At 46.9% G+C, this 17,399-nt stretch overlaps 1 protein-coding gene across 12 annotated transcripts in view; it reads right to left on the bottom strand.

The window, feature by feature from the left end:
• Nucleotides 1–17,399, bottom strand: part of PTPRT (protein tyrosine phosphatase receptor type T) — a 1,155,533-nt gene that overhangs the window by 730,840 nt on the left and 407,294 nt on the right. For all 12 annotated transcript variants that reach the window (XM_025001262.2, XM_025001258.2, XM_025001261.2 and 9 more), the window contains exon 3: nucleotides 7,787–8,058. In XM_025001262.2, coding sequence (XP_024857030.1) covers nucleotides 7,787–8,058 — 272 coding nt within the window. The remainder of the gene's footprint in view (nucleotides 1–7,786; nucleotides 8,059–17,399) is intronic.

Raw genomic sequence — 17,399 nt, forward strand, 5'->3', positions numbered from 1 at the left:
GAATGTGTGTGTCTCTGGGCACATAGGCCGAGCTACACCACAATTTTTTTTCAAGATGCCAATTAAACATCTTAATGGACATCCTGAGGAAGCTGATATTGTATTTCGAAGCTCTTGGGTGATCTAGGACCAGAGTTACAAATGTGGTAGTATTGGCATCTAAATGTCATTTAAAGCTATACAACTAGATGAGGTCATCTTGGAAGACAGAGTATACAGTTCAAAGAAGAGGACCAGGGCCCAAGGCCAAGTGTGGAAAGCCCAATAGAGGTTTTCTTAGGATGGTAGATATTGGAACATGGTTTTAGGTAGAGGGGAATGAGTCAGGGAAGCAGCATGAAATACAAGGGAATGAGGAGTTGATGGAACAGATTCTAGAGGGGACAAAAGTCAAATGGGGTCTGGTTACTGGTAGAGTTACCGGTACTGAACAGAGGGGGACCTCACCAACTAAGATTGAATAATAACAAATATAGAGAAATAAAACCACAGTAACAAAGGTCAACCACGTTAATCTTTTATTAGTGGTGGTCTCAATCTAGTCTCTCAACAACCCTAAGCGGTGGGGCCGGCTAAATTACCAAAGCTCAGAAAAGAAGCCGGAGGCAGGTAGGAGGGCTGAGACCCTGGTCTCCTGGTTCACAGCCAAGTCCATTACTGAACTTTATTGGAAAGTAGTCCAACTCTCATTTTTAACCAAAACACTTGGTTAAGCAGAGTTTTGACTTTTTTTCCAGTTACTCAAAGTTCAACTCTATTAATACTCTTCTAACACTCTGCTTCTCTTGTCATCACTCAGTATGCAACCTATATCATAATTATTAACAACTATTCCATGAGCAAACCCAAGGCTGGTCATGAGAGAATGGATGTGTGATAGTGACACATACCTCTGTTCACTGCTCACTGTCCTTCCTGTAGCAGAAATAAGTGCCGGGAGTCGGTGAGGCACTCCACTCATGACAAAGGTCATGAGGAAGGAGGCTCGGCATACGCAAAGGCGGGATCGAGCCTCAGGAGTCCCCCTGGATATTCTCGAGCATCTACCCCCCAAAAACCAGTCTGCCTACTTTATTGCTTTGTGCTCTCACCTCTGACTTTACTGGGGGCTGTCCCCAACCACCATCTCGCTCTCTCTGACAAAGAGTTAACTTACAGCTCCAATTAATAAAAGTTCCTGGGCAACTAGGAGTGTTTAAATCCAAACCCCTCAGATGGCTCTCTAACTCGCCTGACAAGTTTACCCGGACTCCTACAGCTATGCATACGATTGTTTACTGTCTCCCAGCCTCGAGAGGCATGGGAAGCTTAAGATATTCAAATAGCTTAGAGCCTCTCAGAGAGTTAGAAACTGTCAGAATAAAACTAGTAAAAGATTTCATTGATGAGCCAATGCTTGCTGCCAAGTTTCCACATCCTCTGTATTGTATCCTTGAATGTGTATTAATTAATATAGTTGGTATGTAGAAAAAATAAGTAGTGGCCTTGGTGTTAGTAACTTTAAACCCTTAAGGTAATAAATTCTTTCCTTTGTTGTAAACCCATTATACATCCGCCCTATAGGAATGCAATTTTATCTTCGGAAGATGGTGCAAAACCTTAAAATAATTACTCTTAGAGAAAATAAGTCTTTGTTGATAAGTCTTTGTCAAGAGTCATAAAATGTTAATAGGCCTTCTGGCCAGAAGATGATGTAAATCACCTAAACCATTTGTATACGATAAATTTGCAGGAAAGAAACCCTGGTTTTTGATAAGGATCAAAGACTGCTGACTTTGCATCCCCTATTATCCTCTATGTGTAACTTAGGGTATAAAAGCCCCTGTTGAAAATAAAGCTACGGGCCTTGCTCACCAAAGCTTGGTCTCCCCATGTCATTCTTCCCCTCAATTTCCAGCTGAGTCTCCATCTGGAGCGCGGATATCCTCTGCAACCATTTATTTGCCTGGGCTTCTAAGACCCACTCGAGAAGGTGTCTAAGGTGGGGCACCTTCCGCTATTCGAGAGGGCGCCTGCAGCCTCCATGGTCAGAGCTAACCTAGTGTCACGGGTTATATTGATTTTCCATGTAAACCAAGCTACTCAGCTTCTTTTCTCCACTGATTTTCCTACTGAGCTATCCTCATTCTATTACTCTTTATATCTTTGATAAATAATAAATAAATAGGTCGCCGAAGCCGTCTCTCCTTCGAATACCCTGGATCAGCCGGGGCTGGACCCTGGCAAATGAGAATTCTATAATGAGATAGAGAATCTTTTATTCATCAGAATTCCTCTTGGGACTGTTTTTCTATAACACGCCATGGTAGGTGAGACTTGGGTTTCTCAAATAGGAGAGAGTAATATACTGTAAGAAATAAGGGGAAGAAGGTACTGCTTTTTTATGAAGTAAATGAATAATTGTAAAATGCTGACAATACATATCGTAAATGCTGATGAATGGTACTGTTATTACTGCCCTTACTCTGGATAGAGGGATGGGAGATGAGAAGGAAAATTCAAGGGAATGGTGGAGAAGAAATGGACTTCCCAATGTGACAGCCCCTTGTGCCCTCACCCCAAGTTTCCACTAAGTTTCCTACACTCACCAGACTCTGATGTGAGCTATGAAAGGTGGACACTGGTGGTGGCTGGGCTTTGGGTCCATGTGGGGAGGTACATGGAAATGAAGAGGCATGGGTGGCTGGTTGCAGGTGCTATGCAAGCTGGGAAGGGGAAGGGCACAGAGAGCAGAAGCAAGGGGAAGGGGACCATGACAACCCACAGAATCCTTGATGAAGGCTCCAGGATCACAAGATATTAGAAGCAGGGTCTGTGGTATGTTTACAACACAAGACAGGTTTGGATGCAACTGAGAAGGAAATTACCTCCCAGAACAGATGGGGAATATTCTCCCCATCACTGCCAGAGTGCTCAGAGCAGAATGCTCACAGAACCTACAGGAGCCAAAAAAAAAAGTCATGCAAACTGCCATGAGATAGAGCCCTCAATGGCCTGAGAGCAGAGAGTCACAAGGCTGGGGGTATCAGCAAGAGTGACAAGAAGTCCACCACCTTCCCCAGAAAGGAAAGAAAAGGAAAACAGGCCCAGGATGGATGGGCTTGGGCCTACCTGGACTCACTTGCTGAGCTTGTCCCCCAAACACTGAACTCTCACAAGGGGGCTGACTCTCAGGCCCACACACATGAGCCTGGGTAAGCCGCGTGCTTCCAGAAACAAGGGCCAACCCTGGGGAGCATAACGCCAGGCACTGGAGAGGGAGATCTCAAGTGGTGGCTAGAATGTGCCATCAGTAGATTATGGGATTGCAAACCTGAGTCACGGAGAAGCCATGGGGATGGAGATGAAGTTGGCAAGGACAGCCTGTAGAAATTACATATAGTCCCAAAGCCCCAGACACCCCCTTATCCATCCTTGCATGCTTTATAGTTCTGAACGAGATCCGGGCAATGCAAATAATCGCTGGGATTCATGGCTCAAGCTTCTGATCACAAGGAGGTTTTGTAACAAGTCATGGGACAGGGGACCATGGAACATGGTTAGAGAGGTCAGGTTTGGCTACAGCAAAAGATTGTAAGGGCAGCAGCATGACCAGGGACATTCAAACATTAGGAGAAATGTGAGTGCCCCTCTGAATCCTCACTGCTGATAAAAAAGAGGAAGCCCTCGTAAACAAACAGAACAGCAGAACAGAATTTGGTCTTGTATGGCCCTTGGTGACAGAAAGACCTGCTCAGGTGTTCTGAAGTGAGGCAGAATCGTCATCTTCAAGCCAAGCACGCTCATAAGAAAACCCCAACCAAGGCCCTTGAGGAATGAGGGTCAGGAACGGGAGAAGTGAGTAAGTGAAGAATTGTGAGAAAAGAAGGCTCCTCTAGTGCCATCTGCGTACAGGGGACGAGAAGGGTGGGTGGGGGGAGACAGAAGACCTTCCATGGTGCTCCATGTCAGTGTATGGAGACAGGGACACTGGGGCGCAGAACTGGACCACACCTTCCCTGCAGCAAAGTCTTCAACCCCAAGGCGGCCGTGAGTCCTATCAACTACGCACCCGCAAGTCCCAGACCCTCAGAGACCTCCTGGTACTGGGGGAATGGAGCTTGCCTGGAAAGGGACAAACCTCTCCCACTGCAGGAACTGCTGGGCCAAGCCAGGAAGTCCAAAGAGAGGCTCAGAGATAAGTCACCCCTCAAGCCCTCCAAAAAGCAGGGTATGTGCCCGTTTAGGGGAGGATGTGGATACGTCAGGACACAGTTTAAGGGACTTGACGTTTTCTGGTCACCGTTGAAGGCCTCAAGCAGAGAACCGGTGGAGCAAAACATTTCAAGGGGCTGCAAACACCTTCTCAAAAGATAAGAGACAGAAAAATCTTGGCTAACCAGAACTTCCCTTTGGAAGAGGACTACGTATATTTTTATGATGGGGAGATTGCTTGGGGTGAAATCAAGACACTCTTTTCCACATCAGCCCACGGAGGCCTGCGTAAAAGAGAAGGAGGAGGGTTTGCTGCCTAGCAGGGAGGAGAGATGGGTGAATGAAAGAGATGGGGTGGAGTTTAAAGAAGGTAGAGACTTGCTCCCCACCCCATGATGCCTCCTGAACTGTGCATGAAGGGACCAACTGCACAGAACACCAGAGGCCAGAGGAACGTCTGAGAAAGGGACTGGGCTTCATGTTCCAATTAAATACGAGTCGAGCGAGTCTTAAATTTCGGGGGTCTACATAGCTGAATAATATGGCAATTTCACTGAGGCAGGTGATGAAGAATAGAGCGAGCAAGTGGTGGCACAATTAATTAAAGTTCTTTCATTTTTTTAAATATTGAGACAGAAAAGTTCAGAATCATTAAAAACTGAAATAGAATTAACATCACCTGGAAAGGAGCAGCCACGTGCAGCACAGCTTCAGCTGCACTGGACAAGCCCCTGCTCCCCCGAGAGGAGGCCAGTGAGGGGTGGATGGCGGGGGGGAGGAGGGGGGCCTTCTCATCTCAGGCCCTGCTGAAGGCCTGGTGCAGAGAGCCCACTAATAAGAAAGATGAAAAGTCCCTGTTTGTTACAGAGCTACAAGTCAATTTTAGGACTGTGAAATATGACTTTAATAAATGAATACATAAGCCATTGGGGTCTGAAGCCCAGCACCACTGAGAACCAAAATGGTATTTAATCCACAGAATCAGACATGCAGATCCAGAGCTGGGGGTCTGATGAATTTTCAAGCTCATTTTGCAAACTTCTTTGAATCCCCGGATGGGCCCCCTTTTCTCTCCCCGGACGTACATGTGGGTGGTGTCCCTGGGTGTGTGGTGAGTCTGAGAACCGGATGGTGAGTGTGTACACCTGTGAGTGTGGCCCGGGGTTATCCACTCACAGCTCTGTGTGTGTCTGAGAGGCCCATGCCTTTTCTAAACTGCTGCTCTCAGCGCATTAGTGGCTTTCTCACCACAAAGCTCAGAGCAGAGGAGATGGAATGAAATGACGCTGTGGCATAACAGGTTGGAAATCAGAATCTTCTCCCAGATGAGGCTGCTCATCACAGGGACGGCTCGGAGCTCAGCCACAGCCAGTGTTTCTTTAAGGAGGACCCCCCACCTCCATCCTCTTTGTCTGCTCTCCCCTCACTTCCTCCTCCTGGCCAAACACTGCAGGGCTCACTGTGAGCCTGATATAAGTTACATACTACCTCATTTAATCCACGGACCCATGCACCTCTCCATTTTACAAATGAGAAAACTGTGCTCAGAATGATAATGGGGCAGACCCAACACTGCACTGCTAGTGAGCAAACAATTCTCAGGATGGGCACGCTTCCCCCCGGCCCCCCCCCCACCCTGCTCCTAAAAGCAGGAAACTGAGCTTGGAGCCAGAGGACCTAGGCAGAATTATGGGGATCTAAAATGACCAGTAATATCCCTTACTCTGGAACACAGGACATGGTGCCACCCAACACAGGAGTTACTATCAGATAAATGAGAAGCAAATATATGCTTACCACAGAGCTGAGACATAAGAGATGCCCAGGACACATCCTTTTCCCCCCTCTATACCCATCAAAGAGCAAGGTCAGCGGTGGGTCTAACCCTCACCTGGGTCACTTTTCTTGCTCTTTATCCTTCCTTGCACCTGCGGCCCCCATCCCGTATCCATCTGCATCAGGTCCTAGGTAGGGGGTTTCTAAATTGGAACGCTAAGGCCTCCTTGAGGGGATCCATGGACTTACAGAGACTCTTGAAGCTACACTTAGTGAAACAGGGGCAATTTCAGGACCAGGGCACCAGGGTTTTAGTCCCAACTTTGCCAATGAATTGCTGTGTGCTCTTGGACTTCACTGTCCATCTCTGGACCTCAGCTTTATCACCCACATCAGGATTCAGCAAACTATGGCCTGGAGACCAAATCTGGTCCATCACTTTTTTTGTGCAATAGAGTTTTATTGGAACACAGCCATGTCCTTTCATTTACTTATTGTTCACAACTGATTTCACAGTACATCTGATACAACTGTACCGTGAGTTTTGAACTGAAGGATGCCTACGAATCTCCCAGGCATTCAGCTTGCCACCCTTAGGTCCCTCTTCTGTTTTAGACGCCAGAGAAATTTCTCCAAAAATAGATCTGACTATGTCACTTTCTGACTTAAAGCCTTCCATCTGTGTGTATGGATATCAACTGCAAACAGGCGCAAAGGAGCTTAAGGAGGGAAGAAAACATTCTAAAGCTGGTTTATGGTGATGATTCTGCAATTCAATAGATTTACTAAAAATCACTGGCTTGCATGCTTAAAATAAGTGGATTCTATGGTATATAAATTGTACCTTAATAAAGTAATTTAAAAACTTTCAACAGTCCCGGGCCATGACAACATGGAGCTATGTTCCTCTAAGTGTGCCCATGGGCTGGTGGCATCATGTACCGTGTCTGTTAACAGTCCACAATGAGATAAGAGGTGTTCAGAAAGTGTTCCAGCAATTTGGCCTTGCTGTGACACTTTTATTGCAGTTTATGAGTATTGGTCCACAGTGAGTTAAGGAGGAAAAACTGGTCTTCCACCACAGATGGTCTGAGTAGTGCTGCAGTAGGCTAGAGAATAAATCTACTCTCCTCAGCGTGGCATTCAAAGCCCTGCGTGACCTACCCAGCCCTGCAGGTTTAGCTCCCAGTATATCTTCCTTTCAATATACCTATAAGCAACCTACTTTCCAAACTCTGCCAAAATCTCTCACTTACTCCTTCAGTCCATCACCTCCATCAATGCAAATGCCTTTCCTTCCTTCTTAAATAAGTGTTTGTTCATCTTCAAGACTCAGCCTGGCTGTCTTGTCCTCTTAGGAGTCATCCTCATTATCTTGCCCCGAGACACCCTCTTCCCCAGGGGAAGTATTTGACTTGTTACCTTTTTGAACCTCAATTTTTCATCTGTAAAATAGGCATAATAATAGCACCTCCCTCGTAAGATTGTTATAAGAAATTATTGCTAGAAGGCTTCAGCGTCTGCATCCCTCCAGCATCCCATGGAATCCACACGCATTCCACTATGCTGTGTTTATATAAATAAACAGTATCAATCAGTCTCCTCCTGCAAATTGTGATCTCCAGGGAGGCAAGGTCTATACTGGATCTCTCCTGCATCCTCCAGGACTAATTAGCAGAAGCAGCTTGGTAACCACGAGGTGAACAAGTGAGTACATAAAATCCTTTCTAGACCAAACCTCTAAACAAGAGAGCAAGCGGGATATAGATAATTACTCAAAAAAAAAAAAAAGTCAAACTATGATAAAACAACATACCTGGTAGAAATGTGGCCAGAAGGTGCTGATGGCAAGCTCTGCCTTCACCCAGCCCTCGGTGACCACCCCAGACACGTTCCAGACGGGGTTTCCCTGGGGTCCACCGTTCACCTTCACATAGACATTTAGGGCCCCTGGGCTGGACCGGTCGCGGCTGGAGAAGTAGTAATGGAAATCAATGCAGTGGGTGTCATTCTCCTTCAGGGTCGGCAGGAGAAGGTGGGCCTTCTGGCCAGAGGCCCTCCCAGAACTGTTCACCATCATGAAGGATCCTGGAGACCCACAAAAAGGGCGGGAGGTAGAGACAAGGAGAGAGAAAGAAAATCCTTCTGAAAATCAGTCACACCCGGAAACACAGTAGCCAGAAATCCAGTCCCTCTAGGAGGGTCTGGTTGACCCCCAGGAACCCACATTTCCTTTCTGAATTCAAGTATCCTCTTCTGCAACTGGGAATAAAGTGTTACTCACCAAGGTGGTTTCGTAAGAATTAAGAGAAGGTAATGCACAAAAAATATTTCTAGAAAGTAAACAGTCTATAAATACATATAGAACAACAACAAAACTCAGTAAAACCAGTAGCTCCTACAGGAAGCATGGAATAGAAATTCAGGAATTTAGTTAACTGTAACCTCCATGGATGAAATGAGGTGAAATAAAACCTCATTCAAGCTCAGGTGGTCTCAATGGAAGCAGAAGCTCTGCAACACCAGGGTGTTGTTCTAACATATTACACCTTGAGCCTTGCATTAATATGAGAAATATACCAGAGGAGGACATATAAAAGTACAGTATACTCAAGAAAGCAAAGAAGACCTTGGAGATGTGTAAGAACTGACTGAAAGATGGAATGGAGAGTAAGTAATACTTGCTGAGAACTTAAGGAGTACCGGTGTGAGGCTTAGTTTCTTATTTATATTTTGTTCAATTTAATCTTCAGAACAACCCTGGGAGAAGAAGGCTTTTCATTTTATTGAAAGACTGAGTAACTCACCCTGGACCACTCAGACAAGGAAGGATGAGACCCAGATTCTCTTCGACCTCAAAGTTGATGCTATTTTTATGGGCTGCAGAAAACATGACTCCCTGGATCCACCCTCTTTGCCTTTGACTTGCCCCCACTTCCAACAGAGGCAGAGAGCATGTCCTCATCCCATGCTTTGGGCTCTACTTGCTTTGGTCAGCAGGATGCTAAGAGAATGAGGCTTGAAACGTGCTTGCCTAGCCAGGCTTGCCCTCTTGCACTACTGCTGTCTTCCAGGAGAAGAACGTGCCCCAGGGTGCTACTGCCCCTTTGGCTTGAGATCAAGGACAGACACGTGTGGAAAAGAAATAAGCCCAATGGAGAGTAAAGCACCCAGCCAGGCCTCACATGTAGCTGGGAGTGCAGCCACATAGCCAACAAGCCCAGCCTGGGTCAGCCAAGCCACAACAGAGGCTCAGACCCAGGAGTGTGAGAATAAAGTGTGCTTGTAACTTCCCTCTTGGTTTGCCAGGTGCGTTATTGTGGCAACAGTTCCCTGATGAGGGTCATCTGAGAGAGCAGCCCTGTGAAAGAAGCCACAGCGGGGCACATTTCAGTTCAAAGGCCCTTTTAACAAGTAGAACGGATGCAAAACTGGGGTGGACTACCCAGGGACAAAGTGAGTCCCTCATCGCCACAGGTGGCTAAGCAGAGTCTGGACAAATTGAGCAGACGTCTAAGGAACTTTCACCGTCAACTGTGAGGCCGAACTCTGTGACTTAAGAGTCTTATGAGTCTATGGAATAAACTGCATCATAAAACACAGTAGATAAAACTCAAGTGATTCTGCAATGAATATTCCCACCAAGAAAACCACTGCTGCTTTGAAATCTTATTTTAGGCACTAAAATCTTCAATCAGAATGAAGCCTTAAGACTACTTATCCTCAACCAAGATGAGCCACTTCAATACCTATCAGTAGCCTCATTCTTTCACTCTAATCCCCAAAAGACTAACAGTTGCCAGATACTCAGTGCTAGGCAATCCATATCCTGGGGTTCTAAAGGGTACCGGTCATTTACAGCCTGTATCCTCTGGGTTCAGAATAAATTTTAAAATAGACACAGGAGACAGAGTTCAAAATCTCCACTTTATTCCAGAGCTGGATTAGAGAAAGGAACATGGACTTGAGGACAAATTAGGCTTTCTTGCACTTTCTCCCCTGAACCAGCATGCAAAGTAGTTGGACCATCGAAGACTCCTTCCTTCCAACTCTACCCAGATCCCTAAGGCTCATTCCTGAAATAAGCCAACAAGAAGCAAGGTGATAAAGGCAGCAACCTGAACCAATGGCTACCAGACTTTCAATATCCAATAACTTTCAATATCCAAGCAGAAAACTCACCCACCCTCTGAGTAGGAGCCTTGGAAAGTAGAGCAAAAGCAGTATCTTACCCATGTTTCCAAGCAAATCAAACTTCCTAGTTTACAGCTAGGCAGCAACCCAGGTACATGGGGAGCTGTCTCTTGTCAGATGTTGTCTCTAATCATCACACCCTCCCGGCAGCAAAGAAGGCGCCACTGCATCGGGGAAAGAGGCGCAGAGAGAAGTCGGCACCCGTGCCCTCACCTGTTTGCTGATCTGCACCCCACAGGGTTCCAAAGATCTTCCTGGGAGGGGAGAGTGCTAACTCACAAGCCCCACAAGCCCCCAGGCACAGAGTGGGGCGCAGCTGCAGATAGGGAAGGCAGCCTGAGAAACAAGCGGTGTCAGAATCCTGGGATGCCCCAGAGACATTTAAGCACCTGCCCTCCAGCCGGTTCACACACCTGGTTTCTTACTGCCCACAGCACAGAGAGTCAGGAAAGTTTCCCATGCACCAGCTCAGGTTCCCCCTTCTTTGCATCCTAGCTCTAGTGATGAAGTAGCCTCACTGATGGGGTGGAGCCAGGTAACACACATCCACCCCAGCAAGTCTAGGAATCCTCTTCATTGTGCAGCCTCCATGAGTGCATGGCCCTCCATCAAGCCTTCATGTAGGAGAAACTGCTGGTTGACTAGCAAGCCTGTACTCTCTGTGCTGGGCAGAGTTGGACTATATTCCCCAGCCTCCTTTCAGAGTTTGGCAAGGCCATGCAACTGGGTTCCAGCCAACAGGTCCTAAGGATGAAGTCTGCCACTTCCTGGCTTGATTCTTCAAGGCGGACAACCTCTACCCTCACCCGGCTCCCACTGCTTCATCTTCCTTTAATCTCATCCTTCACAAGATGATTCCTGGACCAGGAGTCTCAGAATCACCTGGGAGCTGGTAAGAAATGCAGACTCTCGGGCCCCACCCCACACCTCCTGAATCTGAATTTGCATTCTATCAATATCATAAGGTGATCTGTATGCACATTCAGGCCCCAGAATCACTGCCACGTTGTCTTTTTCCTGTCCACCAACTGAAATGACAGGATTCCAGGAGCCTAAAGGACAGCAAAGCCACAATTAAAGGAACCCAGTTCCCCGAATGACCATGACCACGAGGAAGGCCATCACTATTAGGAACACTCCTTGTGGACTTCAAGCAAGGAATAAACTATTATTAGGTCATTAAGCTGTTGAACATCTGACGTTTACTTCTGCAACTAGCATTATTGTTATTATTTTGGCATCCCTGCAGAACCCCAACTTCCTGCAAGTCCCTTTACCTAAGCAGATAACATGAGCAATAATAGTTACTAAGCAAGGTTGCGAGATGCTCCAAACAGGGACATCATTGAGAGAAGCGTCCTTGGGTGAAAAGAAGTAGAAAAGGCCGAGGATGAAAAGCATGGGTTCACGGAAAAAAAAACCCTCAAGAAGGAAAGAAACATCCTGAACCTTCGTTAAGATACTTCACGTCTCAGGGGGACCAGAGTTGGTTGCATTAGGGCAAACCGTGTTCCCCACTACCACTACCCTCACCCCCAATGTCAACTTGTGGGACTTCACATGCATCCTCAGGCCTGTAGACCAGACAGAAAGGTATACATTAGGGGGCAAGGATCAGAGAGATATATAAGAAAATGGAAACAAACAGAAGAAAAGGATGACCGCCCACGCCTCCCCACCCAGCCGACCTGCAAAGGAGGGGAGGGTCAGGCCAGAAGGGACTAGGGGAGCCCTGCTCAGGAATGTCCCCGTGAGGCTGCCTTGGAGTCCAGGTGACAGAGTGTAAGAGAGGACCCTCTGGGGACGTGGATGGAAGCTCAGCAGCATCTGGTCTGCCCACAGGATGGGGGGTACGGTGACACTGGGAAGGGCATCCAGAACAGCAACTGTGGCAAGGGTCTCCTCCTATGTCCTGCAGGCAGTGGGCTTCCATGAGGAGTCCAGAGTATAAGTATGTTCTTATACGCATGCACTCAAGACCGACCCCAGGGATTCTCACAAGTGACTTGAGAGCCTTAGGAAGGCAGAAAGAGGCTTGGCAGACAAGCAGGTAGAGACCTGGAGACATAAGATTTAGACCTGGATTAGTGTCCAATAACCATTGTAACTATTACCACAAACTCAGTGGCTTCATACAACACAATCGTATTCTCTCTTTTAGAAGTCTAAAATCAAGGTGTTATAAGGCTGCTTTCCCTTTTGGAGGCTTCAGGAGATAAACTGTTTTCTTGCCTTCAGTGGTTGCCTGCATTCCTCGGCTCATGGACCCTTCCTCCATTTTCAGAAGGCCATCACTCCAACCTCTGATTCCACAGACACGTCTTTTTCCGACTTTGACTCTCCTACCTCCTTCTTAAAAGGACCCTGAACAATTAGGATCCACCCAGACGTTTAGGATCATCCCTCCACTGCAGTGCCCTTAATTCAGTGACATCTGCAAAGCCCCTTTTGTCATGGAAAGTAACATATGCACCTTTGCCGATATTTGTGTTAATATGACCACAAACATACTGCTAAGCTACTGAACCAGATATAGAAGAAGGATGGCAGATTGAATCAGAAGCCAGCAGGTATGCACTGCCTGAACAGCAGGTGCCCCAGGGAATCTGAGTGCTACTATATAAGTGTAAAAGGTCCCTTGCAGTATTAGATCCTGTCACCATGAATGTCTTATAATGGAAGCATGGTATAAAAAGCAAAATGTAGGGCTGAACCATTTGGCTCCCAATCTGGACAGAAAAAGAAAAAGTTCTGGGAAAAGAGCAGGGAAGACCCACATTTCAGCAGTGGAAATTCCTCAGAGCAACTAGCCCATGGAAGCATTGCGTCATCCATGGCTCCTCAGACACCCACTCCCACATGTTCTCAGGCCATCTTCCAAGCTCATCGGACCTGTGACCTGGAGCAGAAATGTGCCCTATAGTCTGGCCACTCAGTATCTGAACTCTCTTCCCATGTCTGGGGAACCCCTCAAGTTTTAAAGCAGAGCCCACTTCCTCTTTGGAAATGGAAAAGACCAGGTGCCCTCTGTCCCAGCCTCCTCTGTAGCTAGGACTCAGACACACGATCTCAGGTCTACCAAACAGGCATACCCAACCCCAATTTCTGAACCGAACTCTAGAGACTAGAGTCTCTGAACCAGGGCTCAGTGAAGGAGAGTCTGTGTGGAGAGGGTAGCAGCCATGGTAGCAGAGGCAGAGGAAGGTGCCTCTGAGCTGTAGAGGCAGTGACCACAGAGGACCTTGAAGCAAACCCAGCCTGGCTGGAGTGGAGCACAGCCCGTGAGCACAAGACACAGAGGCAGGGGTGACTACACAACCAGCGTGAGTCAGGACGTCTTCCAGGAATGGACTGAGCTGAGCTGGCATCTGAAGAGTGAATAGAAGCCAAACCTCACCAATCACTGAGCATATTATGAACCCTGATAACAGAATCTGACCAAGCTTAAAGCCCCTTCCTGTTCCCTGCAGGAACGCCAGCACCAAGCAACACTCCCTATGTATTGATATTTCCAGAAGTGCCCACAGCATCCCAAGGAATGACACCAGTCCCCTCGTCCTCAGGGCACTTCCAGATGCAAATTCCCCCATATTCCGCTACCATCATTTGTGATGGCTCGATGACTGGGTGGGTCCTTGTTCCTGTCTCTCTGCCCTGGAACAGACTCAGGGGACACACAATACAACTGCTTTGGCCCCAACAATCGGAAGGTTCTAGGGCCAGCTCTTTCTGCAAACCCACAAGGCTTTTTTTCTCCCCCTCCTCCATCAGGGTCTATGCTCACCACTGCCCCCTACAGTTAGCTCTTAATTCCACTTGGCATCATCCTTCATGATGGATTTCTTCCTCCATCGGTGGCCAGGCAACAGGCTTCCTCCAGTATTTGCATAACTGCACGGGGCTGTTTTCTTTTCCTCTCCTGATGCCCCTTCCACAGGAGTACTGTCAGCCTATCAGGTTTAGTGTAGATCAGAAGATCTAAAGAGATACAGGTGATATAGCTCTGAACTCCACACATCAGAACATGCAAGCCTCTCCTCTTTCCCAACTGGGGCCGGTCCCTTCCACTGAAGTGCTCCTGGTGGCAGTTTGGGAGGGCATTTCTAGTAAATCAAACAGCACGTGCAAAGACACAGAGGCAGGAAGCCGCAGCAGTCCATAGCCAAGCCTGGTGTCTCAGCGAAGGGTGGGATCCAGCCATCTACAGCCCCACGCACATCAAGCCCACCTTACAGAGGTCTGGCCAGGCCCTCTAGAAAGGAAGGAAGGCTATCTCTGGGCTGAGTGCAGGCCTGCCTGCCGTCATAGAGACTGCTCAGGAATGAAAGCCCGCATACATCAGCAGCACAGTGGGGCCCTCTTTGATCAACAGGTTGGCTTAATTAATACCATCCCGGGGCTGTCAGTTTCCTGGAGATCAAAAATGAGCCTGTCATTATGCGATATCAGTCAGAAACAAGAAAGGGAAAGGCTGTAAATACATTCTCCCCCCTCCCCATTTTTTTTCCCTCCCCTTCAAAAACCTACTGGCGTGATCAGGAACATAAAACAGCCTTACTTTCCTCATAGTTATTACACATAGTCCCCAAAACTGTGGAATTAAACCAGGAAGTACTCTCTGGCTGGCCATAAATTTTGCATTTTTTTCCCCTTCGTGCATAATAACGCCTTGATAAGAGCCCCGTTATTGATGTGTCTGCGACACAGATCCCCTTTTTGGAGGCAAAAACGCCTCTCCGCAGCAGATGGTGGCCATTGTGTTTACACATGAGCACCTCAGGATTGCATTTCCTCACGTTGGCAATAAAAAGAAAGCCCTAATTGAGTTTTTAATGGCTTTGCACATTGTTCATTAAGATTACATGAGTGTGCTCGCAACTGGCAGCTGAAGGCCTGGAGCTGGGAGCCGTCCCTGCAGACAGGTGGCCCTGCCAGCTTCCAGCGCCAGCACCTACGAGGAGGGAGCGGATGGTGGCAGGACCCAAACGCTGCCCGCAGCCAGCGCAGCTGTGATGGCGTGGAACATGTCCTGGACTTGCAGTCAAGAAAACTGGGTCTCAGTCCCACACCTGTCAGTCCTTAGGTGCATCACTTTGAGCAAGTCAGTGAGCCTCCCTGGACCTCAATGTCCTCGTCTGTAAAATGGGATAATGAAAGCTACATGTCCAAGTCTTGTTGTTGCCTGCTTTTTGGTGTATATTACATGAAACACTGGACCTGACTCAATAAGCATTAATTTCAGAACAAATGGCCAGCAGCAGGTGACAACGAGCCAAATGCAATTTATGTTTGATGTCACTAATGCTTATTAAGAACTTAGTACATGTCAGGCATGATCTAGGAAATAAAATTTTAATTTAATTTTAATTAAATATAAATAGGCATGCATTGCTATTAGCTACTAAATCAGAGAACACAGTTCTAGACCCTAAAGTCTCTGCTTATTGAACAAGTGTAATTAGTATGTTTAAAACTTTCTACCTCTGTAACTTGATCTGACATTTTTCCACATCCCAGTGAAGTCATGCCATGCTCTCTCTGATCTAAAGCAAGGAGCATAGAGGAAAAAAAGAAGTCTTTTTCCCAAAGTTACAGAGGTATTACCAACCAGAGACATCACTTTGCAGACAAAGGTCTGAATAGTCAAAGCTATGGTTTTTCCAGTAGTCATGTATGGATGTGAGAGTTGGACCATAGAGAAGGGTGAGCACTGAAGAACTGATGCTTTCAAATTGCAGTGCTGGAGAAGACTCTTGAGAGTCCCTGGGACAGCAAGGAGATCAAACCAGCCAATCCTAAAGGAAATCAACCCTGAATATTCATTAGAAAGACTGATGTGGAAGCTGAAGCTCCAACACTTTGGCCACCTGATGCGAAGAGCCAATCCATTGGAAAAGACCTTGATGCTGGGAAAGATTGAAGGCAGGAGGAGAAGGGGACAACAGAAGATGAGATGGTTGGATGGCATCACTGACTCAATGGACATGAGTTTGAGCAAGCTCCAGGAGTTGGTGATGGACAGGGAGGCCTGGAGTGCTGCAGTTCACGGGGTTGCAGGGAGTTGGACACAACTTAGCAGCTGAACAACACCACGGATGTAGAAACTCATAAACATACCCATTTCACTTGTTGAATAAGCAGGCAATTTAGAGTCTAGAACTACAGTCTCCGAATTAGTAACTAATAGCATTGAGTCCCTACTTAAATTTTATTAACATTAAATTAAAAATTCATATTCTTAGACATAACTAGCCATATTCCAAGGACACAGCTGATACCATGTTTTACAGTGAAAACAGAGAAAATCCCCACCATCAGAGACAGTTCTATTGAATAGTGCTGGCCTAGAAATTGCAGATTATTCATCAGAGCATAACAAATTATATCCAGGGGAGACACAGGAGCTTAACTAATCAACCAACTCATTTTAGAATTCCCAGTGCGGGGAAGGGACTTGCTTAAGGTCACACAAGACAGTGAAGGCTCTGGGTCAGGTTTCCTGACTCCTGCTTCAGTTTGGACCATGAACAACTCTGCCCACCATGCTTGAGTTCCATGGGCCGGGCACTAGTTACACAAAGAGTTACTTTCTTAAGATCCTGGGCCAGGGGCAGGGCAGGGGAAGGGAAATGCTGCCTCCAAGAGGCAGAGTTCTTTTTTTTTTCCCCTGGCCACCTGGCATGTGAGATCTTAGTTTCTGATCAGGGATCAAACCCACACCCTCTGCAGTGGAAGTGCAGAGTCCTAACCAGTAGACCACCAGGGAAGTCCTGGAGGCAGAGTTCTTAAGCATTCCAGTGCCAGATGTCTTTCAGGAGAAGTATGCACACACAGGGCACTCACTGCCCCAGCTCTGAAATGCAGTTCAACCACTACCTGTTGAGCCACCAACCCCAGGTACAGGGGATCCTGCAGGGCACTCACAGAGAAGCCCTGCAGTTACCTGGTCTTGACTAGAAGCCTGGCTAGACGTCTTTTGCCTGGATGATCTCAGATGAATCGCCTAAACTCTGTGAGCCTCAGTTTCCTTTTTTGTATTCCACAAAGATACATCTTAGTAGTCAGGACAAGTAAATGAAACAATTTATAAAGTATCTAGATAAGGATTGCATATTGTAGGTTCTCAAAAAAAAAAATAAAAGCTCCTATCTTTCCCCAATTTTTCAATATAGTGGGAGGCCTCAAAAGACTGAAGAAAAAAGTAGCAAAGACTCTACTGAGAAACATAATAGAAT

This window comes from Bos taurus, chromosome 13 (assembly GCF_002263795.3).
Source record: "Bos taurus isolate L1 Dominette 01449 registration number 42190680 breed Hereford chromosome 13, ARS-UCD2.0, whole genome shotgun sequence".
NCBI classification, from domain to species: domain Eukaryota; kingdom Metazoa; phylum Chordata; class Mammalia; order Artiodactyla; family Bovidae; genus Bos; species Bos taurus.